Source organism: Pelecanus crispus, chromosome 10 (assembly GCF_030463565.1).
Source record: "Pelecanus crispus isolate bPelCri1 chromosome 10, bPelCri1.pri, whole genome shotgun sequence".
In the NCBI taxonomy this organism is placed as follows: Eukaryota; Metazoa; Chordata; class Aves; order Pelecaniformes; family Pelecanidae; genus Pelecanus; species Pelecanus crispus.
Genome location: NC_134652.1, coordinates 23,664,579 through 23,691,578, shown reverse-complemented (window position 1 = coordinate 23,691,578; position 27,000 = coordinate 23,664,579). Strand labels below are relative to the sequence as shown.

The 27,000-nt window shown below is 40.4% G+C and overlaps 1 protein-coding gene across 1 annotated transcript; it reads right to left on the bottom strand.

Annotated features, from left to right (window-relative positions):
- Positions 1–245: 245 nt before the first annotated feature.
- On the bottom strand, positions 246–26,417 carry HELLS (helicase, lymphoid specific). Its single transcript, XM_075717376.1, has 21 exons — positions 26,298–26,417; positions 22,575–22,697; positions 21,150–21,209; positions 20,640–20,676; positions 20,482–20,546; positions 19,967–20,008; positions 18,895–19,119; positions 17,288–17,470; positions 16,883–17,026; positions 16,095–16,291; positions 15,304–15,400; positions 14,224–14,385; positions 13,581–13,723; positions 11,811–11,949; positions 10,339–10,422; positions 10,136–10,255; positions 8,292–8,408; positions 7,197–7,356; positions 2,699–2,795; positions 2,408–2,484; positions 246–777 (listed from the first exon to the last, which is right to left on the bottom strand). The coding sequence occupies exons 1-21, from the start codon at positions 26,400–26,402 to the stop codon at positions 680–682; spliced, it is 2,475 nt and encodes an 824-aa protein (XP_075573491.1). The 5' UTR covers positions 26,403–26,417; the 3' UTR covers positions 246–679.
- Between the last annotated feature and the right edge of the window lie 583 nt (positions 26,418–27,000).

Below are 27,000 nucleotides of genomic sequence, written 5' to 3'. Positions count from 1 at the left end.
TCCAACAGGCACCTCAGCTGTGCGAGCTGACAAGCCAGTCAATGTCTGCCGTGTCTGGTTTTTTGGGGCTCATTCAAGCTGCCTGTTTTTTGTTGTGGGGTGGTTGTGTTTTGGTGTGGTTTGTTTTTTTTAAATGTGCGAGATTATCTAATGTGCTAAATGAGTAGGGAAAGGGTGAATTAATGGACACAACATAAGCTGCGCTTATTTAAGAAGCTATACTAAAACCCTACACCTTTAGGACAAACCAGACATTTATTTAATCAAAATAATGTGCAGAAGTTAAAAACAGAAGCTACACAATTGGCTGTAACAAAGGCACATGTTCTCTCCCTTCCAAATAAAACCATAATGGACACCATATAAAAAAAAGTTTTAGGACTTCCACAGGAAGATTTTTTACACAAATTTGCCAGTTTTTACCACTGATCACAAGAGCTAGCTGCAGATGTGAAATATGCTCATTTTCTTAATTCTTTATGAGAGCCTACCAAAGCTACAACGTGAAACTATCACCTGCCTTATACTGAGAACATGTTAAAATTCACTGAAAGAACACGAGGGATTTGAACAAGGCCTTAAAGAAAGTCAGCATAAGGGATCAATATGTGTGACATCTCTGGAAGATCTGATGTCAGTCATACGTTTGTCCTGTAAGACTACAGGCCACATTTGCACACTAAAACACACATTCTGCACTGGAATCTGACGACTCTTCTAGGACCTTGAAGACACCCATTTTTTCCTTTTTCATTTTTTCAGAGGTCTTCATTTGATCTAGGATTAAAACAAAACAAAGATCAACAATAACAGTAAAGTTGCAGACGCTTCACCTATTGCAGACATAAAAGTTGTATGATGTATTTTTGTTTTGATTTGGAAAGCAAGTTGATACAAACCATTTTGCTCCTTCATGAACAGTTTGCTACTAAAAGTTTGTGCTTGAAAATATTTTTCAGTTGTGTACTTTAAGAAAAAAAAAATTCCAACACCTCTGGCTAAATCTGAATGGAGATAAGCTGTTAAAAAATCTGCCTGAACTAGTCTCATTTTCCTGAGAAGAAAACAGAATGCAGTAAACCTATTTAGTGAAGTTACTAGGAGAACACAGAAAGTTACGGTTCTGCTAAGCAATATTCTTTTCTAAAGTTCAAAGACCTACCTCTTGTTTTCCTAACACTTGCAATCACTATGTTGCCCTTCCAGTGAACATAAAGCTAGTGAAAAAGTATTGTCTTTATATCAAATTTAATAATTATGGCTTACAGGGGTGGGAGGTGGCATTTTAGTTTCTAAAACATTAACTGCAGTTAGCTGTAGTAAATACTGAGTACACAATGCTAGACTAACATCTTTGTATAAACATTTTTTGACAATATACTAATTTTGCTTAGTATAGCCAAGGGGGAAAACAACCCAACCATTATAAATATGATGCACACTAATAACACAAAATGGCACCTTCTCCAACTTGAAAGGAGAAATCGGATTGTTTCACAGCCTGAACTAGTAAAGATAGACATAGACCGTATTATCAGTGCATCAAGAATCATTTTCTGTATTATCAGTCAGTTAACTGAAATAAGCAGTTTTATAAAACAATTTCTTTAGATAATCCAGGGAAAAAAATTTAAATATAGCAACAGTTCTCCTAAGGCAGTTATTTTACTCAAACTATACATACCACACTTATTTAAGGCTAGCTATCATTTTTACTCAAAGTCTGTAATTACTGATTTTTTTTCTGCATCTATGCTTTGAGGCTTATATCACCTAAAGAAGACGAAGGAAAAAGCATACTAGATCTATTGTTTAGATGAACTTGGCGAGCCTTTTTTCCTTTTTCAGAAAAGTTAAGGTTTTTTAATAGTATCTTGGCCTGATCAAGCACTAGATTTGCAGACAACTTACTTTAAAAAAAAAAAGTTGACCCACTGACAAGCCGTGGTAACTCTGAAACACCCTATTTTTTCCCCAAAAAAGGTGTTAAGACTATGTTTTGAATTATGATAGTACCAAAACAGGTTTTTAAACAAGTTTGCTGAAATATATCTCTTCTGAGAGTAGTTTCTATTCTGAGAATAATTTCTATTTTGATCAATTACAGCAACTTACAGGGAAAGTTGCTTTGCAGAACACCTCCTAACCTATGCTTTCTGTTCACAGTATGCTCAGGGCACACTATGCATGAATGTGGTTTTCTGGAATACTTTTGTTTAAATTCTGTTATTTCTTCTTCAGCAAATCCTATTGGAAATGTCAGTAAAGGGGCCAAAGGGTCCTTCTTCAGATGTACAACACAGCTGTAGGGAAGTGAAGCTATAGCAGCTTTCTACATATAAAGACTCTTACAAAATATTAGTTTACTGTTGAACAGAAGAACCACCAGATGAAAATTCTGACTTACCAATAAGATCACTTCTATCCAAGAGTAACTCTAGATCTTTATCACTGATTACTTTTTCTTTAGATCCTTTAACCTCCCTGTTGAGGAAGAAATAATCTCCCTTAATACAGATAAAAGCATGTTACAGGTAGTATTGCATAGAAGTCAGTTTTCCCACATAGCAGAATCCCCAGGACATTCTTTCCGCTATGAAGATCCACATACCACTTCATAAGACAAGAGCTATTGACAGCTGCTTGCAAGCTGCAAGTTACAAACTCATGGTCCAAGAAAAATATGAAATCTGCATACCTCTCATAGTCTCTGGATTTCAGTAATTCTATTAATTCCTGAGGGTCCAGGCAGCTCTTTGACTGTGCTAGACCAGATTTGCCACCTTTAAACTGATCTGTAGAAAGGAGAAATTTTAAGAAAGTACACAGAAACAGGAACAAATTCTGTAAATTGTTAAATCAATGCTGGATGTACACATTGAACAAATTACTCTTGCACATCAAAACTAATGCTATGTTTCATTGTTTTAGCCCTCAGGTAAACACACCTTACACTAATAGCCTAACTGGTGAAAAAAGTCAGAGGTACATGAAAGTTTACATGCAGGCCTTTCACCTTTCTAGCTGCAGTATGCAGAAGAACTGATTGAAACACCAATTCAACATGCACACACGCACACACAGAGCAGAAAAGCCATTAGTTCTACTTACAGTAAAAACATTGTAAATAAAGTTAGATGGTGGATGCTGAAGTTTGTTCCCTTTGTATTGTAAGCTGGTTGAAACAAAGTAGGCAGTATTAACCGTAAGACAGGAAATATGTGAAAGATATGTGGTTTGCAGAGAGAACATCCCTCAGTTTAATGGACTAGACAGACGTGACAGAATAATACACCTGACAAGTTGGTTTCTTGAAGAGACTATGCTAACACCTATCTACACACAAATCTGGATGTCAGCCCAAAAATTTAAAAAAAAAAAATTATACAAGATTATTACTTAACTAAAGCTGAGCATGGATGAAGTCCAGCTCAGACTTGCACATTTCAAGGAGACAGGTAAGGCTTACTGCTCTGTGCCAAGTTTCCTCAGTTTTTATCAATATATGTACCCATTTTATTAGTGAGTCTTCATCAATCCCTTTCATCACACTCACTGCTGTTCTTTCCTGTGTCTTGGTTTCAGAAGCCCTCCCCACCCCTTTTCCCATCTCCCTCCAAGGACCGTCTGTTTCTCTGTGAAGTGCAAATCGGATGCAAGTTCCAGAGGGGTTTGAGCTCCAGGATTCTCTCCCCCATTAACATCTCCTGCTGCAATCCAGGATCCAGGTCCTGTTATGCATTATTACTGATGCAGTCTCTCCCTTTTAGTTTCCAGAGTTTCACAAACTACATGGCATTGAATTAGTGCTCTCCAGGCCTTGGGTTGCAGTAATAGTGACACAGAGAAAAATACAGGAGACCCTATCAAGCACTTAATACTTTAAATAGAAGTTTAATGTCCATCACTTCCTCTTAGTCTAACATCTACTAATTCAACTAAAATCATGCTGGTTTTCATACAGTTTCCTAGGCAACTTTCTTCAATAAAGCAGAAGCACAAAATGGAAAGAGTAAAACCTGGTGCTAAGGCAAAAAAAAGCATTGTTTTGCAACAAATTCCAATTCTTAAGCTCCAGTACTTGTACTGTACCCACCCTACATGATTTTCCTCATTCACTCCTCCAAAGTTCCACTTTTTTAGATATTCAAAACACAGGATCCATTACATCACCTTTACAGATCCAAAGGTTCCTGGAGGGGATACCCCTACCTAAGGTTTAGATATAATTCACCAATAGTTACAAAGATAAATATTCAACTTACTGCAAAACTGAAGGCATGACCCAGCTTGACACTTAGCTTCCTTCCAGTACAACTACTCCCAGTTCCTATTGCTACTTTAGTATATGGCAGTCATCTACTAGTAGAGCCCATTCTGGTTTGTGTGCACATCTTGCCACTTTGGTTTTAACTTCAGGTTGGACCATAATCAAATCATTAAAAAACATTTTTTTCTTACTTAAATTGGTCATTAACACGCCTACAAAGAGTCAAACAGCAGTCCTGGCAGTCACACCAAGACCACAGTAGCAAAGAGACTACAAAGAAAAATGCTAAAGATAGAATAAAGCAAGCATCTAACAAAGATTAGCTAACATCATCCAAAACCAGAGGCAAACCACAGCTTAGGCTTGACAAGCAGTGCACTGTGCAGTCCACAGTAACAGGTGTGGCCTTTCTGCCCTCATAAAAATGGGGTTCCCCCCCCCCCCCTTAATATACTATGAGAAGTTCTTAACCTCCTTTAAAGTTTAATATAAGGCTAATTATTGTCACAAGCCCATAGCAAGTTAGAAGAATTGGATTTTTCAAGTGAGCTTAGTGTTTGGAAAATGCTATAGGGAGCTACTGTCCAAATATCAGAAATACAATAAGTTACAGAAGCAAAGCAGGATTCCTATGGGACCCAAACAAGAAAAATTTACCCCCAAGAGACACTTCAGCCCAATCACTTTCTAAAGACTTTTGAGTATGACCAGTTATATAATCAAGAACAGAACAAGAATCACCATTGTTCTGCACATAAAATCAAGGACTATTCTTCTAGTTAATTGTTCAAACAGGACTGTTCTACTGTGGTTATAACATACTGTTCTTAAATTCAGAAGGACAGATGCAAACAGGATGCTGATTTTTTTTTTTTTTACAGTGATTTTACAGCTCTAGGATTTGCAATCTCAACCAGGTTTAGTAGGAACCCCCCAGAAACCAATTTTCTATAGTCGCTACTCATTTTACCAATCTTAATAGGAACACTCCCTACTCAAGCAAGTTTGCCAGTGCAACACTAATCTTCCTATCATGAAACGCTGCTCTAGATGTCATTAGGTAGGCATATTGCTCCAAATGAAGAATTGTTATAAATGAAACTGCAAGCAGTAAGAATTTTTTTATCTGCTTTTCCATTCCAGGCAAGTGCAGGTCAACCAAGGGATCAGGCCCAGCCAGCATGGGTTCATGAAAGGCAGGTCCTGCTTGACCAACCTGATCTCCTTTTATGACCTGGTGACCCACCTGGTAGATGATGGAAAGGCTGTGGATGTCATTTACCTCGACTTTAGCAAAGCTTTTGACACGGTCTCCCACAATATTCTCCTTGGAAAGCTGGCAGCTCATGGCTTGGATGGGCGTAGTCTTCGCTGGGTAAAAAACTGGTTGGGTGGCCGAGCCCAGAGAGTAGTTGTAAATGGAGTTAAGTCCAGTTGGCGGCCGGTCACAAGTGGTGTTCCCCAGGGCTCTGTTTTGGGGCCAGCCTTGTTTAATATCTTTATCGATGATCTGGATGAGGGGATTGAGTGCACCCTCAGTAAGTTTGCAGACGACACCAAATTGGGTGGGAGTGTCGATCTGCTGGAGGGTAGGATGGCCCTGCAGAGGGACCTGGACAGGCTGGACCAATGGGCCGAGGCCAACTGTATGAGGTTTAACAAGGCCATGTGCCAGGTCCTGCACTTCGGGCACAACAACCCCATGCAGCGCTACAGGCTTGGGGAAGAGTGGCTGGAAAGCTGCCTGGCCGAAAAGGACCTGGGGGTGTTGGCAGACAGCTGGCTGAACATGAGCCAGCAGTGTGCCCAGGTGGCCAAGAAGGCCAACAGCATCCTGGCTTGTATCAGGAATGCTGTGGCCAGCAGGAGCAGGGAGGTGATTGTCCCCCTGTACTCAGCACTGGTGAGGCCACACCTGGAATACTGTGTCCAGTTTTGGGCCCCTCAATACAAGAAAGACATTGAGGTGCTGGAGCGTGTTCAGAAAGGGCAACAAAGCTGGTGAAGGGTCTGGAGCACAGGCCTTATGAGGAGCGGCTGAGGGAACTGGGGTTGTTTAGTGTGGAGAAGAGGAGGCTGAGGGGAGACCTTATCGCTCTCTACAACTACCTGAAAGGAGGTAGTAGTGAGGTGGGTGTTGGTCTCTTCTCCCAAGTAGTTAGTGATAGGACGAGAGGAAATGGGCTTAAGCTGCGCCAGGGGAGGTTTAGGTTGGATATTAGGAAAAATTTCTTTACAGAAGGGGTGGTCAAGCATTGGAACAGGCTGCCCAGAGAGGTGGTGGAGTCCCCATCCCTGGAAGTGTTCAAAAAACGGGTAGATGTGGCACTTGGGGACATGGTTTAGTCTAGTCTACCCTTGATTGGCTTAGAGTAGACTTGGTAGTGTAGGTTAATGAATGGTTGGACTGGATGATCTTAAAGGTCTTTTCCAACCTAAACGATTTTATGATTCTATATTCTGGTTCATTTAATTTGATTTTCAAAAGATAAGCAACTTGTCATCTACCCACAGCGTTTTTGACACTGAAAGTCCAAAAACATTTGGGTCAAGCAAACTATAATCTTGCTGACAAGCTGCCAACCAGCCCAGAGCTCTACTCTCTTATTGCCTGGTTTTACATATATTTCTTCCAGGTAGGCTCACTGTCCCATCACCCCTCTTTTTTTCCTTACCTGTTAGCAAAGGAGTAGTCATAACCTGGCAAGTCCAGAAATACTAGAAGTGCTTTCCTTTAATTTGCTGCAGAACTTACCTACAATGTGTCTAAGAATGTTTTTTGAAAAGTAGTACTATATAGCCACTTGTTGGGAGGATGAAGCTTTTTGCATTTAAGAAAAAATACTAAGCCGTCACAAAACATTCTCTCTTGAGATTTAAAGAAGCAACATATGCTTACAGGCAGTCATAAGAGAAAGATACTAACTTTTGTGGATAATCAGCTTCTCCAGCTTTCTCTTGGCAGCAGCTCTCTCCACAATCTTCTGGTCAATAGTATTTGCTGTCACAAGACGATAAACAACCACCGGCTTTGTCTGGCCAATTCTGTGACACCTGTCTTGGGCCTGCAAGTCTGACTGAGGGTTCTGAGCAGATAAGAAACAAGTTAGCTACATCATTAACCTTTTTTTAAGAGACATACCACAAGTAGCATTTTCAATGGCAAGCTCTGAGAGTCAGAGTGGAAGCAACAAGCAGGGCAGCCACAGTATAATAGAACTCTACATCTCTTTACTCTTAAACTCGTCCATGACAAGCTCTGCTGCTGTAGCTGCACAGCCAGAGTAACCCAACTAGCTCAGACTAATTCTGCACTGTGTGCTTTCAACAGATGGATGTTTTGTATCACAAATTTAGCTGAGGGTGTTAGCTGTAGGTTTGTGGTGTTTTTTGCTGGAGGATAAGAAAAGGGATTTTAAAAGTTTTCAGCCATTTCTGAAGCTGCTTTAGCTCTCCTGAAGCTGAATAGTCATGCAAACAGCAGAGCTGTCTATTAAAATAAAGTGAAGATGCAGAGTTCCTCAGTCATTTTGTTCCATACCTCTTTTCTTCCCAACCTCCAGACTCGCAGGAGGAGCAGAATCCTAGCTGGCTAAAACACATGTGGCAAGCCACAACACGAAATTCAAGGGGCTAGTACTAAATATGGCAGCTGTTGGAAACAAAGAACCTGTAGAAGGTCCAGCTACATTCAAACTTATATAATAGATCAAAAGAAGGAAACATATCTTCAACAGTAATAGAAAAACCCCTCCTGCTTTTCATGTAACTCAGGGGCAAACAGGCTAGTTTTGGAAACCAACTCTAACACTGTGTTGTTCAGTAAGCTAGGACTTTTCAAATGAGCCTGCATATTTCACATATAACATGTTTGCATATACTACTTACTATTATCTTCATGTAACAGCTCATGAAAGTTACGGAAATGGTCTGGTAATGGGTTAGTAAATGATTATCAAAAGCAGCAATAGAGAAAGCATTTTATGACACATATAACTAGGTTAACAGTCTGTCAACATACCCAGTCACTATCGTATATGATAACTGTGTCTGCTGCAGTTAAGTTAATGCCCAAGCCTCCAGCTCTTGTACTCACTAAGAACAGGAAGACTTCAGGGTCAGTATTAAATTGATGCATCTGGAAGAGAATTTGTCTATTAAAAAACAGCAGATGGATTAAACACAACGTAGCTAATGTTTTATTTTGAGAGACCTGTGTTTAAAAAGATGAACAAAGATAAAATACAGCACGCACTGCCAGAGGCCGAACTCAGGCTCTAAGAAACATCACATGCATTTGGGACAGAACACGACCAAGAAGTGAAGCAACTGTATTTTCTTATCTGATGATTCTAGTCAATGAGTTGTCTGTCTAACACACAGAGTGGAGATGATTATAGTGAGGTATGGTCAAAATCACATTCACTCCACATAAATTACCATCCAGTAGTGAGCAAAGTGAGCATAGTCCAAGCTGGCAGAGCCTAAAACTGTATCTACTTCTTGATGCAAGCAACAATCTAAAATACTGATGCCAACTTGACTGTTACTTCCAGCCACCCCGTATACCTCCTCCTCCTCTTACTTCAAAACTAAGAGTAACTTTCTGGCCTCCTACTCAGCATCTAGCCTGCATCATCACTGCAAGATGCTCCTACCAGGTCTGCAATACCAGTCAAAACCTAGTACACTTAGTCTGACCACCCACATGCTGGCAGAAAACTACAAGTGTGTAGTAATTTTCAGGACTTTGATCACAGCAGAAAAAAGAAACCATCACCCCACTGCCAGGTGGAAGCAGCTACCCAAGGTCTCTGAAAGCCCCATATCCTCTGGGCTCTCCTGGACATCAGCATCTGCAGCACCAGCAGCAAATCATGGAACTAGGAAAAGCCTTGCTGAACTTCAGCTGGTGATCTGGAAGATTTCTCTCATCCTGCACCCATACCACACTGTGGTAGGCACACAATCAACTCCTAAAAATCCCCACAAGCCAGCAGTACAAAATTTTACCAGCTTAATAAAAGTCACTATAGCTTGCTGACAGGTTGCTAGTTAGCCTTTCCTCTAAGAATCAGCTCTAACAGTAGCAACCTAAGTGTTTAGGGGTTTGGTTTTCCTCAGTCACACTGCGGCACAGAAAAACATGGGGCAAAGGGAAGCACAATTTGAACTAGAAATGGAAAAACAGTGGCAAATGACAAATCTTCATAAACACTAGTGCATACTTTGGAGACCAGGTGACAATTGCAGCACATCCCCTAGATACATCCCTGCAAGACCCTCAGAGAGGTGGTTTTCCAGAACCACCCTGCATAGCTGCTCTTCATGATAAATATGTGCCTCAATAGTAAGGCATTCTGTGGTTATCGGAAACCATTAAAAGTATGAAAGAACAAAGGATTGTGCTGAAACAAATCCACGTGCAATTTCAGGCTGAAATTACAGGTGTCCCACTAGGTACAAAACCTCATTTCCTAGAAGTCTACTTCATTTGGCATTAGACTTGCAGTATGCTCCCATAGCTGTTGGCATCACATATTGGATGCTAGGAAACAATACGTGCAGGGGTAAAGCTGGGATTAGCATCTGCCACAATCTAGATACATCACATACTTCACATTTGGGCAACAGAGTACATGAGCACCCATCATTCTAAGCATATCCCAAGATACTGGGTAGTAACACATTTCATTGCTTCAGTATTTCTGAGCTGCAGATATTAAAGCAGCAGTAAGGACGTCAGTTTTCATCATAGACGTCTCTTGCCTATTAAAGGCTAAATGCTATGTGAAATCATATTCCAGCATCACAGGAACAAGCAGAATTTGCTAACAGACTCAAAGGGCATGTACATCTACTTACATTTTCTTCTCTCTCCGAGTAGGACATAGAGCCATCCAGTCGACTAAATTTGAAGTCTCTCAGATAGCAGTAATCCATCAAAATGTCAAGCATCATAGTCATTTGCGAGAACAACAAGACCTACAAAACCGGGAAGATTCCTTAATACCGTTTTTTGGTCATAAGGAGACAACTATGGTCCCCCCAAAAATCATTAGTTTTACCTTATGTCCTCTCTTTTTCAGTTCTGGAAGCATTCGGTCCAAGAGTAGAAACTTGCCGGAATTCTTTACTAGATCTTCATCAACCTTGGAACACGGGAGAGGGGATCATATATTAGGAGGGAAGGATATCAAAGGTTTCCCTGACTCAGAAGTACCAACAAAAGCTGTCTGAAAGCTTCTCACAGAAACAAGCTTGTACCATCTTTTTAATTACAAGCCATAAGATTGGAAGCAACATTAATTTTAGCAAACTACATTGAATCACTTAAATCATGATGAAACTAAATCAAACCCCACCATTTCATATGCCCAAATAATTTTAAAAAACTAATTAGTTTTCATCCCTTTTCTGGAAGGAGAAACCCTGATGGAAAAATGGAAAAGCACTTTTCCACATGGAAAAGCACTGTTGTTTCTTTCCCAGCTTGTAATTAATGCACAAGGCTTCCACCTACTGGACATAAGGAAGCACTGCTGAACAAGTTACTACACACCAAGTGACAGACGTTCACAGAACAAGATTTCACACTGCTACCTCAGACCCCTCTTTTGCTCAAGAGAGTTTGTTATATCTAATTCTTGCTATGGGCTAAGAACAGGGATGAAGAAACTTCTCAGATCTGAGCCATACAGCAGCCACCTCGATAATTCCTAATCCATTTTCCTGAGCAGGTACTAGCTTCTGCAAGTGATGTCAACCGTCAGAGAGTATTCATTTTCTACACATTAACGAATTTCCCCTCACCACCCAGACTGGGCTATCTGCTTTTTATGCACTGACTCTACATTGATAAACTTCCAACAGCTTGCTCCTGAGTGTAGCTGAATCTGTTATCACTCACTGAACAGGAAACATGACTACACATGCCCACGGAACCTACATTTAGAAAGTGCAAGCAACTTCCAGTTGTTCAAGATTCTTTCAATTCAAATTACTTCATACTTTCCTATATTGCCAACTGCTTTGTGTTGATTAAACTACAGCTGGCCTTTGTGACATAATTTGGATTTTTCCCCTTTCGAGGAGAAAGGACGCTGTATTCTATGAGCAGACAACTCTGTTGTACTTGGTTCAGCCCTTCAACACCTCACACTTGGAAGCTACCACTGCACCTCCTGCAGCATGTACAATTTTTGTGATGAGAACTTGAGGCAGATCCTAAAATACCTGGAGTCAATGGAACCCAGCTACTGTTTGAATTCAATAACTTTGCTCCCAGCAGATGAGCGCTGCCATAATGAAGAACACTATGGCATCGCTATGCAAAGGCTAAATGGGTACAGAGGCCGAACTGGTCTCTGCAACTGCTGCTGCAGGAAGCTTCAAATAATGATTCAGTACGCTGCCGGAATTCAATGGGAAGGCATATGCGAAATACATCGAAAAGGTCATTTTTACTGCTGTCAGCTCACAGTCTATTGCTTTTTAATGCCTGGAATATTTTTTCTCATAATCCTTGTAAAATATGTACCTTGAATTGTTGTGTAGCAGGGTCCAATGGATATTCAATAAGATAGGGGTGATTACAACATTTCCTCAGTAACATCATAATATTCTGCAGTTTAAGGTTCACCTCTGAATCCATGGGAATGCTCACTTCTACCACTGGCCTTGAAAAGATATGTCATCTTATTAGTACAGAAAGTGTCACCTTATTATGCTACAGATACTGAAGAGAACAAAAATAATAATAAAAACAAAATCAAGCAATGGACTCACATGCTGTGTCAAATGTCCTCAAAATCCCTCATAGTCAGTAAAGCTACTAGCAGACAAAACTTCTTTTAGTGCCACACTTGGCACCAAAGGCACAAGGGTTTGCCATTATTGGTTTAAAATACAAAAGGGCAGTCAGTAGTAATCAGAAGCAGAAAAAAACAACTTGTGCAAGTCACCCAGCAGAAAAGGGAACAGAAACAAGCCCTCTGTAAAACGAACAGTCAGATCTCCGGCAGAACAATACATAAGCTATTCCAAAATCAGCTCTCTGCCTATCCCATTTCAGCCACACATACACATTGCAGGATTCACAATGAATACAGCTACTTAGCTCTTCCACATTTAAGTACCGTCTCCAACATAAGGGATCCACGCATACCATAAAACTAATACAAACATATTTAAGTGTCTGTTCTTGCAAAGTCCACTGGACTACAATAAAAATCTAGCAAAATAAATACATTTCAACCCTGAAGATTAACCTGGTTTTCCTTATGCCCAAGGGACTTCCAAACAATTTAGAGCTACCAATAGACCCTGTGAAACCCAGGAATGAACATGATTCCTCAGCTCCCTCAGTCCTGAACCTCAAGTCTGATCTTAACCACCAGAAAGTGACTAATACCTGTCACCAAAACAGCAATAACCATGCTGGCCATTTGGGTTCCGGGCCTCAAGCTTAAGCCTACATATTTTACAAAATTTAGCAAGGAAACTACTCCTCCCTTTTCTCCAGTCTTGAGGCCAAACTTTGCTTCAAGTGTTCCTGAGTAATTCCACAAAAACCTAGGAGTTAACTGTAGTTAGCACACCAGCATTATCCCTTGTCCTGTCTTTGAGCCAACAAAAGACGTACCTATGAATGTAATTGGATATTGCAGACAAAAGGTTTACCTGAACCTTGCAAAGCCTGCAAAACCTAGCCATTAGCTGAGCTCTTCAGCTCTTTGTCCTCATTGCTAGCTGTAGCCAGGATCCAAGCTATTACAATGAAATTTCAACTACCAAATAATTAAGATGAAGCTGTTCTTCCCTGGCTTGCACCCAACACTATCTTAGCCATTGAGTCTTCAGTGAAACCACAGTTCTTCACTACCAAAATGTTTTAACAACCCAAAGGAATTACATTTCGCACTAGAACATTTTAGCTCTTTATGTATTAGCAATAGCATTAGCATCGCAGGACCTACCTAAGACTGTAACTAATGAAAACAGAGACTCAAGAAGCAATTTTATTGCTAGATCCTGCAAAGGCCACAGGTCTAGGAGTAAATGTCTTGTAGTTAACTACAACTCTAATGAGACAGAGAATGATGGTCCAACCTAATCATTGCAATCATGGCCCAGTGAATATTAGGTAAAAGAAAAGGAACAAATGAAAGATACAAGGATAGCGAATTATGAAATGTCATTCTTCTTGATCAATTTGAATAAGCAAAGCTTTGAAAGCAAATTAAGAGGTAGATATTAAGTATTAGATATTTAGTATAATTAAAAAAGAAGTATCTTTTAGGGCAGGCACCTCTCTTTTTCTACTTCCTCTTGCATTTTGCTGATCAATTTTTCCAAGTCATCAGGTGAACCATTATGTTCTTCACAATAATCAACCAGTTTTCGACTACGGCGTTTCGGCCGGCCTGTAGGACTCAACTCAACTACTTCCTCCTGTGGGAAATTATAACATCGCCATCAACAGCAGATAGCTTCAGATTCAAAGGCATATGCTGACCCAAGAATTCTCAATACTGAAAAGAGGTCTCAGTGATAGCATCATGCAATGCTTAGACTCAACAGCTCTAAGTTTTGCTAAGTAGAAAATGCAGCCCAAATTTTAAAGGTCTGTAACTGTAGATTTTGAAAGGTTCTGCTTGATTTTTAAAAGTACCTTACTGATTTTACAGCAGAAGCTGACAACTATGAAAACTATCTTGTTTTTCACCCAAGCTACAAGTAATCAAGAACATATTTACACTCATATTGTATTAGTTCTGTGCCCACTGAGGCCAGTCACAGTAACTGCCACTGAAATAGATAACAAAAGAATCAGACTTAAAATTTAAGCAAAAAGTGTGTTTAGTTACAATGGTAATGAAGCAATACCAATGTGTTTTTGCCTACAAACCATTAATAGCAAGCACATTTCTACCATCCGTATCAGTAGATACCTCATTATTCCTGAGCAGTTTCCTAATGGTGCGATTTACAATGGCAGTATAGAAAGTTTCTTGCTTCTTTGCCAGTGGTGCATATACCACAACTTCTCGTTTAGGAGGAACCTCAAGAGCAACATCGGATTTCAGTCTTCTCAGTAAGAAAGGTGTCAGAATCTGAAATGTTGAGCAGATGTGTTACAATTACTCAAAGCTCTCAACATGGCTAGCTTAAAAAAAAAAAAAAAAATGCTATTTTGACAATTTAAAGCAAGGGAGTTAATTTGCAGAGTTCATTATTTCATTTTTTAATATGGATACCTGCTCCAAAACTTTTACATGCATGCTGGTAATACATGTATTCAAACAACACATCCCTTGGCATTTGAAAAATTTTGAAGTGTTTAATAAGGGTGCAGTAGTAACTACATTACAGACCTTTCAAATAATTTTCATTAACTGAAACTTATTTTATTATGAAACAGCTCATTTTGATTGTTATATTTCTTAAATCAAGCTATTCTGGGAAAGCCCAAAATAATAAACATTAAATTGTCACCGACAGTTATATCTAGAAGATACGATTTATAACTCTCACTGTCAGTATGTGATGGGAAAATGACAGTTCTGTAAGCATTTACTTCCACACCCCCCCATAAAAAAGTTTGAGTGTTAGTTTGGTTTTGAAGACAGGCACATTATACAACTGGTTTGTCAAAAGGTATGCTGTTCAACACCTAAAAAAGTTACATAAATTCCCTCAATACTATCTTTCAACAAAATAAATATGCCAATTAAGTCTTTTGGCAAACAGAAGCAAGCAACTGCAATTAAGTTTGAATAAACTCAATTCCGTTCCAAGAATAAAAATGAGTCATTATCAAAGAGGTATATTGCTCCTTTCAGCATTTTTAAGTGCTGTAAAGATTGAAAAAAAAAAACACCCCAGAAGTCTAAGGGAAGTCCAGAAGTGCTACAATAAAAGCCTCAGGCCCAGAATTCAGCTCCACAAACAAGATTTTGACACGCTGCATAATAATGGTCAATGTTAGAAATAAACCATGAAAAAAAACAACACAAAGAATAAGTGAAAACCTGATGCAGCATATGCAAGATGTTTTGCTCCCTTTCTTTAGCAATAATATCTTCGGCAGTTTCTGTAATGCTGGTAATATCAAACCAGGATTCAAAGCTATAAAAACAAAGCAAAAAAAAAAATGGATAGCTTACTTCATAGCTATTATTCTTCATTATTAAAGTATACTATTCTTCTCTTATCCTGCGATTTAAGAAAAACAAAGCACTAATATCCATCATGAATAGAGGGTGAACAGGATGTATTTCTGAAACATACCTATCAATTCAGATGCTTGAGGTTTTAAGTGATTGGTAAAAATACTTGTATTAGTTGGAATATTCACTATCATCTATTACATTCAATCTAGTCTGTATCTTTTCCCAAAATTAGTCCAGACTGTTTCGGCAGCGTTCTTCTGCCTGATCCCCTACTGCTTCAGAAAAAAGGATTCATCTCCCATGGGTCCCGTGTCTGCCAGCCTCACACAGCTTTCTCCAGCACCCCCGAGAATCTCAAGCAGCACCAGGCACTTACTATTAGACAAATATCTCTTCCCACAAATGCCCATGTCTTAGCTCAGAGTTCAGCTTCCACTATCCACAGAGCTGACAATAATTTCCTTACTTTCTGAAACAAGTGTGAAGGCAAGACACATTTCAAAGCCTTTACCACCAAATAGTCATAGCAAATTACAACCATACCATAAAATAGCTCTTCACATGCTGATGCAAGTTTAATAATTAAAGAGTCACAATAATGCCCAAACAGAACAAAGGGGAATAGTTTTCATGATCAGATCACAACCCACCTTTTCAAATCATCAAACACATCTGGCAACAGGAAGTTAAGCAACGACCAAAGCTCTGCCAAGTTGTTTTGCAGGGGAGTACCAGTCAACAGGAGTTTATTGTCCGCATTAAATCGTTTCAATTCTCTGATAAGGCGGCAGTTCATATTTTTAATCCTGTGACCTTCATCTACTATCAGGTATTTCCAGAAGCAGTGCTACAAAAAGAAAGCATATTTCAGAAAATCTTAGCTTTAGTCCATCAAAGCATGTGCCAGATGAGATAAACAGCGCTAGTAAGACGTCTGATACTGCCTGTTACAAAGATTCTATTTACTATTTTTTCTCACTTTGCTGGACTAGAAGAGCTCAGTCCAAACAGTTAATGTCATACCTCTGCTTCATGGTAACTGCGTTTAGAAAGCTCAGGTGATTCCAATGAAACTTCTACAAGAAACTCATCTCACTGAAACAACCATTCTGATGTTAACCATGATATTTACATACTTTTACTCCAAGCCTCCCTCACCATCATCTATGGAGAGATAATGAAAACAGTAGGTATGCTGTAACTATCTGCTTACTTCACTTTTTGGATAGTGTTGTGTTTGAAGAACTTCTTAAGCATAAAATTCCAGAGCCACTACTACCAAGGAAACAGAAGTGAATGCCAATATAAATGCTACAGTATGACACTCATTGTACAGGCAGCACGTGGTTTGTTTTTTTTTTTTAAATATATTCAAAAGCATTGCTGTAAGTGATGAGGCATTCCACCTGTCCTAGGGCCTTCAGGAGAACTTAGATACCTGCAGGGCATTTCTGTCTCGCATTGCTATTTCAAAGGAAGTAACGACCACAGGATGGATTTGCAGTGATCCTTGTCGCCCGTGAATTTTACGAACCAGTTTACGACGTTCCTGCTGAGCTCCATGATAGAGCATTAGCGGAATCTGAAAAAAAGAGGTTCAGAAGTCAGGTGAACTAAGCTCATTTAAACCTAAACAGAAGATAGTAGAGACAATTAGCTCTGTTACAAGATGGCTGTAAATACATAGCAAGTCACGGCACAGCGTGTAGTAACCACATAAACAACTACAATTAAACTGATGTTCTATATAGAGTAAGTTTCAAGGCAAAGAATTAGAATACAAATTAAATAATTTGTTCTTTTAAACCTAAGGAAGAAAAAGAAAAATCTTCATTTCTTTTACCTCTGGAGTAAATCTTTTGAATTCAGACATCCAATTTGGAAGAGTAGACAAAGGACCACATACTAAGAACGGACCAGGGACTCCTCGCTCCACCATCAGTGCTATTGTTGCAATACACTGGATCGTCTTCCCCAAACCCATTTCATCAGCTAAAATGCCATTGATACCGTTTTCCCAAAGCATCTGCATACACAGAAAAAGAAATGTAAATGCAAAATAGCCAACACACCTTAAGAACAATAGACATCTTCAGAAATGTAACACCTGTAGAAACTCTCTACTAGGCACATTTTATACTACAAATGAGTAAGATTTCTCCATGATGAAAATACAAGCATCTTGTAAACACCAGACATTCATATGTAGGAGGCAAAAACCAGAACAGTATCAAAGGAAAGGATGTAAATTAGTGTTTTATCAAAAAGTACTTCAGCTGCAAGTGCAGCTCACACTACCCACATTTTCACTCATCCCAGCTCCAAAGAATTCCCCTAACTCCCCCCTCTAAAAGACTGAGTTATTGTGCTGTTTCAGCTTCATCTGTTCAAGTAGCTGCTGTAGGCACAGCTACTTCACCATAGGAAAAAGGTGCAATTCCCGACCAACACAGCCAGCTGCTCCAGCAAAAGTTCTTTGTGCAGACACTGCCTATTCTGATAGGTGACAGAGCAACCTCTCAAAAAGAACAGAAAGACAGACACAAAAGTGTTCTTTGGCTACTCTATCTACTATTCATAAAGATTCATAAAGGAGGTTATTATAACTGAGGGCCCAAGGAAGCTGTTTTTTCCCCTCCCAGGACAGGCCTGTCTTCCCTACGCACTTCCCAGTGACAGAACAGTGTGAGTTTAGCGGCATTCACTTGTGAGATCAGCCTAAGCCTGTTAAAACAAGATACATATGCTTGTGGGGAAGAAAAAAAGAAGAAACCTAAGGGAAATATGAGATCAGTAGCAGAATGAAAATTATTTCTGTGTGGCTCTGATAATTAAAAAGCAAAGTTGTTCTTATTTGGCTTGCAAGCAAAAACGGGTAGAAGTTAAATATGTATGTGTGCAATTTTTGTGGCAAGTTTCCTTAGTTTTTGATTTCAAAGGCTAAAGACAAAACATTTTTAAACCAGTTAATATTCCTAGTTAGATTCCAAGTTGCAGAGAATGGAAAATTCATCCGCATCAGACCTGCAAGGCAGTGGGTCTTTAAACACCTATGGGCTAGGTATTCAAGTCCTTGAGAGAGAAAAATAGTAAGACTGTGCCTTAGTAGTATGCATAGTCCTTCTGCTTTCACAAAGTATTTTTAAGGAGAGGCTGAAAAGACAATTGAGTTGAACAAGAAAATAAATGGAGAAATGAAAAATGGAAAACACCAACCAGAAAGTCTAAAGAAATGTTTACAAATACCCTCCCCATGCTGAAACGTTGTATCTGCTGCTTGACAACTTCAGAACACCAGATTCTTGTATCATGAGAAATCATAAAGAACTCTCTCTCCCTTCTTCACCTTCCCCGTACCAACTATGATCACAGACTTCTAGTGTCTCTTCCCCTCCATTTCTCTGTTTCCAATCAGCAAAAGACTCAATTTCATCAACAATTGCTCCATACCCTTAGCCACTCCATGCCTTCCACTTGGTACCACCTCATTACACCTCCAGTAAAAATCTTTGGCTGCTGAAAAGGCACTGGCTGTCCATTAAATTTCCGTACTGGATCAAGGAATTGCTTGGCACTGTGTCGCACAGCTTGACACAATCTATCCTTAATTACGCTATTTGAGTCTCCATTTTTCTGCAGGTCTTCTGGACACAGGTTGTCAGAAGAGCTTTCATCCTATAGAGAGAAGTTCAAGGAACATGTGACAAATGACATGCACATCACAGCCCAGCTAAGACATATTTTTGCCCAATTTACACCAGTCTTAGGGGCTGGCTTACTTCACTACACATTGACACAAAGACTTATTTTGAGTAACTGTCAACTCAAGAGTAGGATTTATTTTTAGGATAAATATTACTACATAGGTAGATGTCATGCAAAATTTCAATCCCTTATATACATTCTATACTCCTTTAGAATTGAAGGGCAGTGATAGCTACTGAAGCAATTGGGCTTTTTTATTTTTAATTTCTTTTTTTTTTAAGTCTTCTACCCATAAAAGCAAGCAGACTTAAAGCCTTCCTCACAGCAGCTGAAATTTAATGCAGCTATTTCCCTTCTGTAAGCAGATTCTAGAGAATGTTGGAAAGAAACTCATACTGTGCATGTAGCTTTTAAACTACGGCAGGAGCAGAAGGGACCACACTTGTTATCTCCATGCCCAAATACTTAAAAATGTCTACATCATAAGGTCTTACACACCAGCACAAGTATTTCTTAGTAGACTTCTCTTTCCTTTATTTTTGAAACTATAGGGTTCTTTAAAGTATAAACATGTTCAAATTCAGTGTTTAAAAAAATAAATTAGAAGTTTTCACCTTGGATTTCTGAAAAGAAAAGAAGTATTTAAGTGCATTCACTTGCACCACTTTTTTAAACTTCTAATTCAGGACTTCAATACCTAGCAGAAGGATGTTTATTTACAGGAGAAGTTTAAAGATCTGCTATAAAATATAAAAATCCTTCCCTCCCTCCCTTTGGGCTTAACACACTCAAACTGCAATAACATGTGCCAACATACCTGATTTTCCACTTTACTTTTTTTTGCCACTGATAAGATTTCCTGGAAACAAAGAAAGAAATTATGCTTATATGCTTTTCAACCTTAAAAGCTACTACAATTTGTATTTCATGAGATCTTTTAATTGAAGAATCTGGACATACTTTTAAAAACCTTTCCATACAACATCATTAATCATACAAGTGACTTTAAACAAGGCCAAACACCAGAGAACGCATTCCAATTACAAAAGGTAACTGAAAATTTAACTGGTGATGTAGTCTCTTCACAGCTTGCCTCCCCAAAGACTTTAAAAAAAAAAAAAAAAGCATCCGAATTCTACAGGTCTGACAACACTGCTTATTACATAGATCTTTGTTGGAAGAGTTATGTTACAGACAGACTACTGTTGGCTGATCATCTCTGATGGCAATATATGAGAACGCATTGCTCTGAAATACAGATGTCACACAGCGATTGCATCACCAGTTAAAATTTGTGCTACAAAAATCCAGTAAAGCCTATTTATGGCCTACCTCTTTGGACATAATTTCTGAGATGTTGTATGTCCCATCTTCTCTCCCTCTCTTCTTTTTTGCACCTATAAGATAACATTTGAGTTTATATAACACATCAAACATTAAAGAAACTAAAAACCACCAGTACTGACAAAAGGCAAAGCCTAATACATTACCTGATTTGTCCTCTTTGCCATCAACTGGATTTTGACCCTAGAAAATAAATATAGGAAGAGGTTCACCATCTTAGGCATCTCTATCATGACACAGATAAAAAGATGTAATCGGCCTCAAACCATTGCCTTTGAAAGCTTCTTGAAACACTTTTACTATTAACCAGTTTTTAAAAATACAGCAAAAAAGTTGCTGCTTATCTTTTTTATTACTTATTCAGCATCTTGGCTGAATAAACAATCATTACTAAAACAAAAAAACCTCAAGACAAATTCAAACCATTTTCTTCAGTGTTAGTCAGAAACAGCTCCTTAAGATGAGTGTCATGGTATGCAATTTTAAGCACTTTTAAACAGTCTTAGCATGGTTAAAATAAATATGGTATATTAAATAGATCCTGCAAGTCAAATACTGGCTAATCTAACTTAGTTTACTTACCTTGATCACAATTGACATTGTAATTTGTCAGACTTTTATTCAGAAAGTTGCATAAAATAGCTAGTTAGTCTTACCTTGGCAGATTTTAACATCATCTCTCTCTTCTTTTCTAACTTCTCTTTCCTCCTCTGTTCCTAAAAAAAAAAAAAATCCCACACATTTCTTATCTTTCAATAACACCCACAAGAGATCTATCCATGATAGAAGTGATAACATGCATAGATTACATTGGTAGAGTTCTGCGTACTCTACAGACTTTGGCTTTGCAATCTCACTAAAAGCCTCTATTCTGACATAATTTAAAATGATAAAGCAAAACTTGGACAAAAAAGTGCAACTGCTCTGAACTGCGTGTCAGTGAATACTTTGAACACTTAAATACAGTAATTTAAAAAGACTCCAACAAAAATATTCCCGATTGCAAAGTCCTTAAGGATCACATCTATTGCAGTAAGTTTTCCATGTATCCAGCTCCCCTTTAACTTCTACATATTACCACTTGTGTTCACTGCAAAACAGAAAGCAATATAAGTAACGTACAATGCCTTTAAGGAAGAAGTGCTTTAGTGTCTTGAAGAATTTAAAATTTTCATTCCATCTACTATTTCTACTTGCTGAAAGCAAAAGGACCCTGGAAAAAGAGGTAAGAGACCTTGGTATTTATCAGATGGAGCAAGACTTAGTACTGAAACACACGTTCTATCAATGCAGTAATGATGAATTCGAGCTCACAGTTAAACTAGAAAAGTATTTTAGAAAGGAGGTTCCTGAGGTCTGTCAGTGTCACTCTTCCGAGAACGTCACTGCCCTGAATCTTTTCCTAAGATTCTCCCTCTCTCTCAAGCATAAACTCTTACAAGCTTGTCCACAAAGGTACTGTGAAGAAAGTCAAGATAAAGCCAGATATGAACTCAGCAGCCCATGGATTAAAAAAAAACCAAAAAACCCCCCACCCAAATCAAGTCATTTTATGGAAGCTCTTGTTTGGGAACACCATGGCCTCAGATCACTGTAATTTATAAATTTCTTTGAGGGGGACCTCTGTTAACATCCTGAAGACATGACTCATCCTCAGCCTTCAGTAATTAACACAAATAGTCTGCACAACTTTCGACTTGTCAATTTTTTGCATCTTCTATCCTCCCTCCAGGTTTTCTACCTCCCTTAAACTTTGTTTCTTATTGTAAATATTTATTTTCTCTTCCTAGCACTCAGGCCCACAGAAGAATTGTAAAGATACCAGTGCCACCTTTACACTGTGATTTTAAATTATAATTAATGCTCTTTCCAGTCTGATTTATCTATTAATTTATAGAGCAAATTCTGAATATTATGTAAAGCACCACTGCATTCCTGGGCAGCAGTTCCAGTAGATTTTCATGTATTATTGCAAACTTAACAGCACTTTTACTTCAGTTCAAACAGCTGGATGGCAAAAAGACCCCAAACAGATTGCAGCCCATCTTAAGAACGCCCACTGCAGACAAGAATACACCTACCTCCAGTTGCTGCTGTTCCATTTTGGTTAGCAAGAATTTGGAATAGATGTTGCTTTTTTCAAGCAAATGTTGAAGCCTCTTATAGCGCATTTCACTTGACTCCCTGTCCCAAGAAGTGCGAGCCTGGCCAACAGAAAGAGAAGTCAAGTAGATGCTTCAGAGCTAATGCTTTTAATATAATGAAGGGTTCTTCTACAGGATAACTACAATTACCTCACACACACAAAACCTTTCCCTTCCAGTCATTATACATCTATGATTTGCAAGTGTGTGCACTCACATGTACCTATGAAGTGCTGCAAGATGAAAGTAACTGAGGGTTGCACTCACTTGCGTAGGTAAACAGTGCTCTGCAACACACGTTTCCAATGCAGTAGCACAAGGCTTGAATGCTCAAAGGTGTCTCAACTCCTATTTACAGATTTAGGGCAAAACGAAATTTAAGTTTATTTGTAGCCTGCAAAATTTGGGAGGGAAATCCCCCCCCCCCCCCCCCCCCGGCAAAATTCAGCACGGTTTCCCAAGTATTAGTTGGGGCTCCTCCATGCGCCTTTGCACAAAGGTACCGTTTTTCATTATGAACAAGATAGTCAGAGAGCTACAAAACCATCATGCTGAATTTACAGAGGTCAAGTCAGTTCCCAACGTGAAAACAGTAACTTCTGCTTGCTTTGCTTATGAAATCCACACATGCTTCTAAAAGTAACTTCTGTTGAATTAGTCAAGCCTGTGCATTTAGAAGTTTGCAAATTACTCTTTAAAGCTCAGATCAAGACTCCCCCAAAAAGTAAAAAAAAGCATTCACCCCTCTGCATACATCTAACCTCGCCTGTTAGACTGAGATATCAAACAGGTGAAAAGGTATAAATTAGCATCTCCAAAAGAAACCCTAGAAAGGCAAGATGCAGAGCTTTACAAGATGCTTATCTTTGCCTTCAGAAGAAACACTGGGGGAAGGGCATGCTAAGACAAAAAGGCAAGGGAATCTTCTGAAACTAAATAAGACTAACAGGCAGGGAAAAGGGATATTAGCTGAATCATGGGACAAACGATGTGACACAGAAAAGGGGGAGCTTGTTTCTCTCCCCCAGAAATCACACCTTTATTTTCCACAAACAGTACTCCATGTCATTCTTGCCAGTTAGCTATCACCATATTCTTTTATGTGAGGAAGATCTATCTCGACAAGTTCTTTGGGGGAAGAGATTGCCTTCTCATGATCCTCCACACAGTTTTTGTTTGCTTCTGCTCTCCTCAATCCAGTTTTTTTCCTTCAGATGAAAAATACCTCAGCTCAGAAAGATCAACCCTTGATGGCAATGCCAAGAGAGAATATAATTAAAACCAAACTACTTCATTCCACAAATTGCTATTGCTCACTTCTTATTGGAGTGAACACAGCATCCTTCCATTAATTGGTCAATCTGAAGGACTGTTCCCTTGACCAACTGCAAACATTTCAAGGGAAAAAAAACAAAAGAAAACTCAAAGATGATGAACAGCACTGAACTCTTCTTATGATTTTTCCACTTCGTCCTTTGACTGAATCTTCAAGCCTCAAAGTGGGGTTTTTTGACTGAAAATGTAAAAAAATTGCCACCCTTTCATCACTCTACATTCTTATATATCTGCATAGTGGTATTTTGCCATCAGCCTACAGAAAGAACAAGTGACTCTTTTGTTGAATTGCTGTACAAATCACCTGGCAGGGGGTTTGCCAAAGTGACAAGCATAAAAAACCCAGAAGCTTTAAGAACATCAACTGCCCCCAAGATGCCAGTAAGCCTGGGTTTAACGACATGAGTAATGTCCCTTGGTCTCACTGGCGCCAGACTGCACAGAGAAAGCATGATACAAGCACACACGACAACAGAGTGATACCCTTGCTAGACATAAGCTCTGTGGATTCTCAAGAAGTGAAGAGAACACAAAAAAAACCCTGCCCTATCACATTATAGCTAGAAGTGGTTGGTTGTGAAAGAATTTAAATTTAAAAAGTCCTTTTCTCAATACTTCCTGTGCAATGAGATAAATTGCTCTACAGGGGTTTCCTCCTTAAAAGCATTGCCTCCAAATCTGTAGTTCCAAGTCTGATCAAGGAATACCTGAAGAGAAGTTCAAGACAGGCTCTATCATGACTTCTTGTTCACAAGAAAGATTATGAGACTTCTGGGAGAATAAAGTATTATTTTCTAATAACAGTATCACAAAATGCTGCAGCCTAAAAACCTACCTTTATAAATCACAACTTTTCTTAGTGAAAAGAGAAAGAGTAACTAAAATCAGTTCCAGGCCTTAGAAATTGTATTTTTCATGCCCTTAGAATAACAGTTCCATTTTTAAGACATCAGCCTCCTGTGGGCTGAATACAAAGCTACGTAATTAACAGAAAAGGGGAAAATGAGAGCACTCTGAAAGACAGAAAAATCCCCAAACACTGATTTCTCAAGTATTTTGAGTGATAGCATTAGTTCTTTAGAATACAGTTCCCAAAAGAGCATAAGAGAAGAGTTCTTTTAAGGTTATATTTCCTTATGCCTGAAATACAATACCTTATACAGCATTCTGATACCCTGATAATTTGTATCAGCGCACATCTAGAAGCATCATGTTTTCATGTTCTCTCTCCAAAACAGATTGGTTAATATCAACCAACGCTTAGTATCAACATTTGAAAACATTCACAGCAAGAGGGAAATGAAATGTAATGGTTATGTCATTTGTGTTAGGGATGTATCATTTCCTTGAAGCAGTCTACATTCCTACAACACAAGCTAACAGAAGCACACAAACCAAACATCAACTCTCACGACCATTACATGTACGCTTCTCCTGGCAGCAGTGCCAGCTCAAGCAGCTCCTGCTCCTCTCAGCTTAGGGGTGCCTGCACAACTGCGTGCAGGGAAGAGAGGGAGAGCAGACCAGGAAAGCAACTAGCATAAACCTGATCCTTTTTGGCTAGGCTTTTTAAGCTAGGCTACTTCTTGATGCAGTTCAGTTGCAGCCTTCAAACACCACTGCAAAGAGAATGAGCTGCCAGTGACAGCAGCAGCCTAAACTATAGCTGCTACCAAAAGAAACGCATAACCAGGCTTATTTCTGGAAAGGATAAATGGTATTTATAGAAGTGTCCTGCAGAGCTCATTGTTTGTTTGGTGGGCTTTTTTAATAAAATAAGGTGCAAAAAGAGGGAAAAGAAGCGTTATTTACACATACAGGAAACACAAAAAAAATCTTGCCTTTAATATTTCAGATAGAAATTCAGAAGAATGTGAACTTACCACCCTTTCTGAAATCAGCTTACTGTAAAGGCATGATATCTTAGATTTCTAAGCTCGGAACGACAGAAGTCAAGAGGTATCATCTTCTCATTGTAAACTTAAATGAGCATAAAATGCAGTAAGCTTCTTGCTTACTGAAAGAGTCTACCGTTATCCTTCAAAATAAAAAAGAAGCCTTCCGCGGACGATCAAAGGCGCTTGCGAATCACCGCCATCGCCCGGAACTGGAACAGCCTCTCACGTTTGTTTGTTTTGAAATCAAAGGAGCTGCACGACAGCCGGCCCCGGCCCGCAAGCTCAAGCTCCGCCGAGGTGTGACGCCGCGGGGGCACGGCGCTCAGACCCACGCGAACCCAGCCGCCCGGGGGGAGCCCCCCCCGCCTCCGCGGAGCAGCCCCAGCCGCCGTGCGGGGGCCGCCACCGTCCCCGGGCCGCCCCTCACCTTCTCCAGCATCTGCCGCTCCTTCTCCAGCCCCGCCGCCTCCAGCTGCTCCTCCTCCTTCAGCATGGCCGGCGTGATCACCGCCGCCTCCGCCTGCTCCCCCATCTCTGCTCCCAGCGGTTCTGCAACGAGCGCACGGTTACCCACGGGGGCCCCAACCGCCGCCCCGGGCCCTCACGGCCGCCCGCCGCCGCCCCGGCCCCGCCGCCGCCGCCGCCCCGGGCCCTCACGGCCGCCCGCCGCCGCCCCGGGCCCTCACCGCCGCTGCTCGCCGTGTTCTGGGCCGGCATGGCCGCGCGCCGGGACCGTTGGGCGCGAAGGCGGGGCGGGGCGGGGCGGCACGCGCAGCCTCCCCCGTCCGCCGCGCCCCACCGAACTCCCGCGCTCGCCGCTCCGCTGCCTCGCCGCGCGCCGCCCGCCCGCCTCGCGAGACCAAAAACCGCGCGCTGCCCAAGCCGCGCGAGAGGCGGCGGCGCTCTCGCGAGGCCGCTCGCCCCGCCTCAGGCCCGCCCGGCGGCCATCTTGATTGCTGGCAGGCCAGGCGCACTTCCGGGCGCCGTGCGGCTCCGCTCGCCTGCCCGCCGCGCCGCCGTTGCCCTGGGCAGCGCCTGGGGCTCGCCGGTGCCCCGCCTCGGGCTCCGCTGCTGGAGCGCTCCGGGGCCTCCCTGCCCGGCGTGGGGCTGCGCACGCTGCAGTGAGCCCT

Excerpts from the sequence above, each read along its gene's own strand:
- HELLS (XM_075717376.1), bottom strand. The coding sequence starts at position 26,402 with ATGGGGGAGCAGGCGGAGGCGGCGGTGATCACGCCGGCCATGCTGAAG. Across the intron at positions 22,698-26,297 it reads AGCGGCAGATGCTGGAGAAG|GCTCGCACTTCTTGGGACAG; the intron begins GTGAGGGGCGGC and ends TCTGTTGGCCAG. Across the intron at positions 13,724-14,223 it reads AACTGCTCAGGAATAATGAG|GAGGAAGTAGTTGAGTTGAG; the intron begins GTATCTACTGAT and ends AATTTCCCACAG.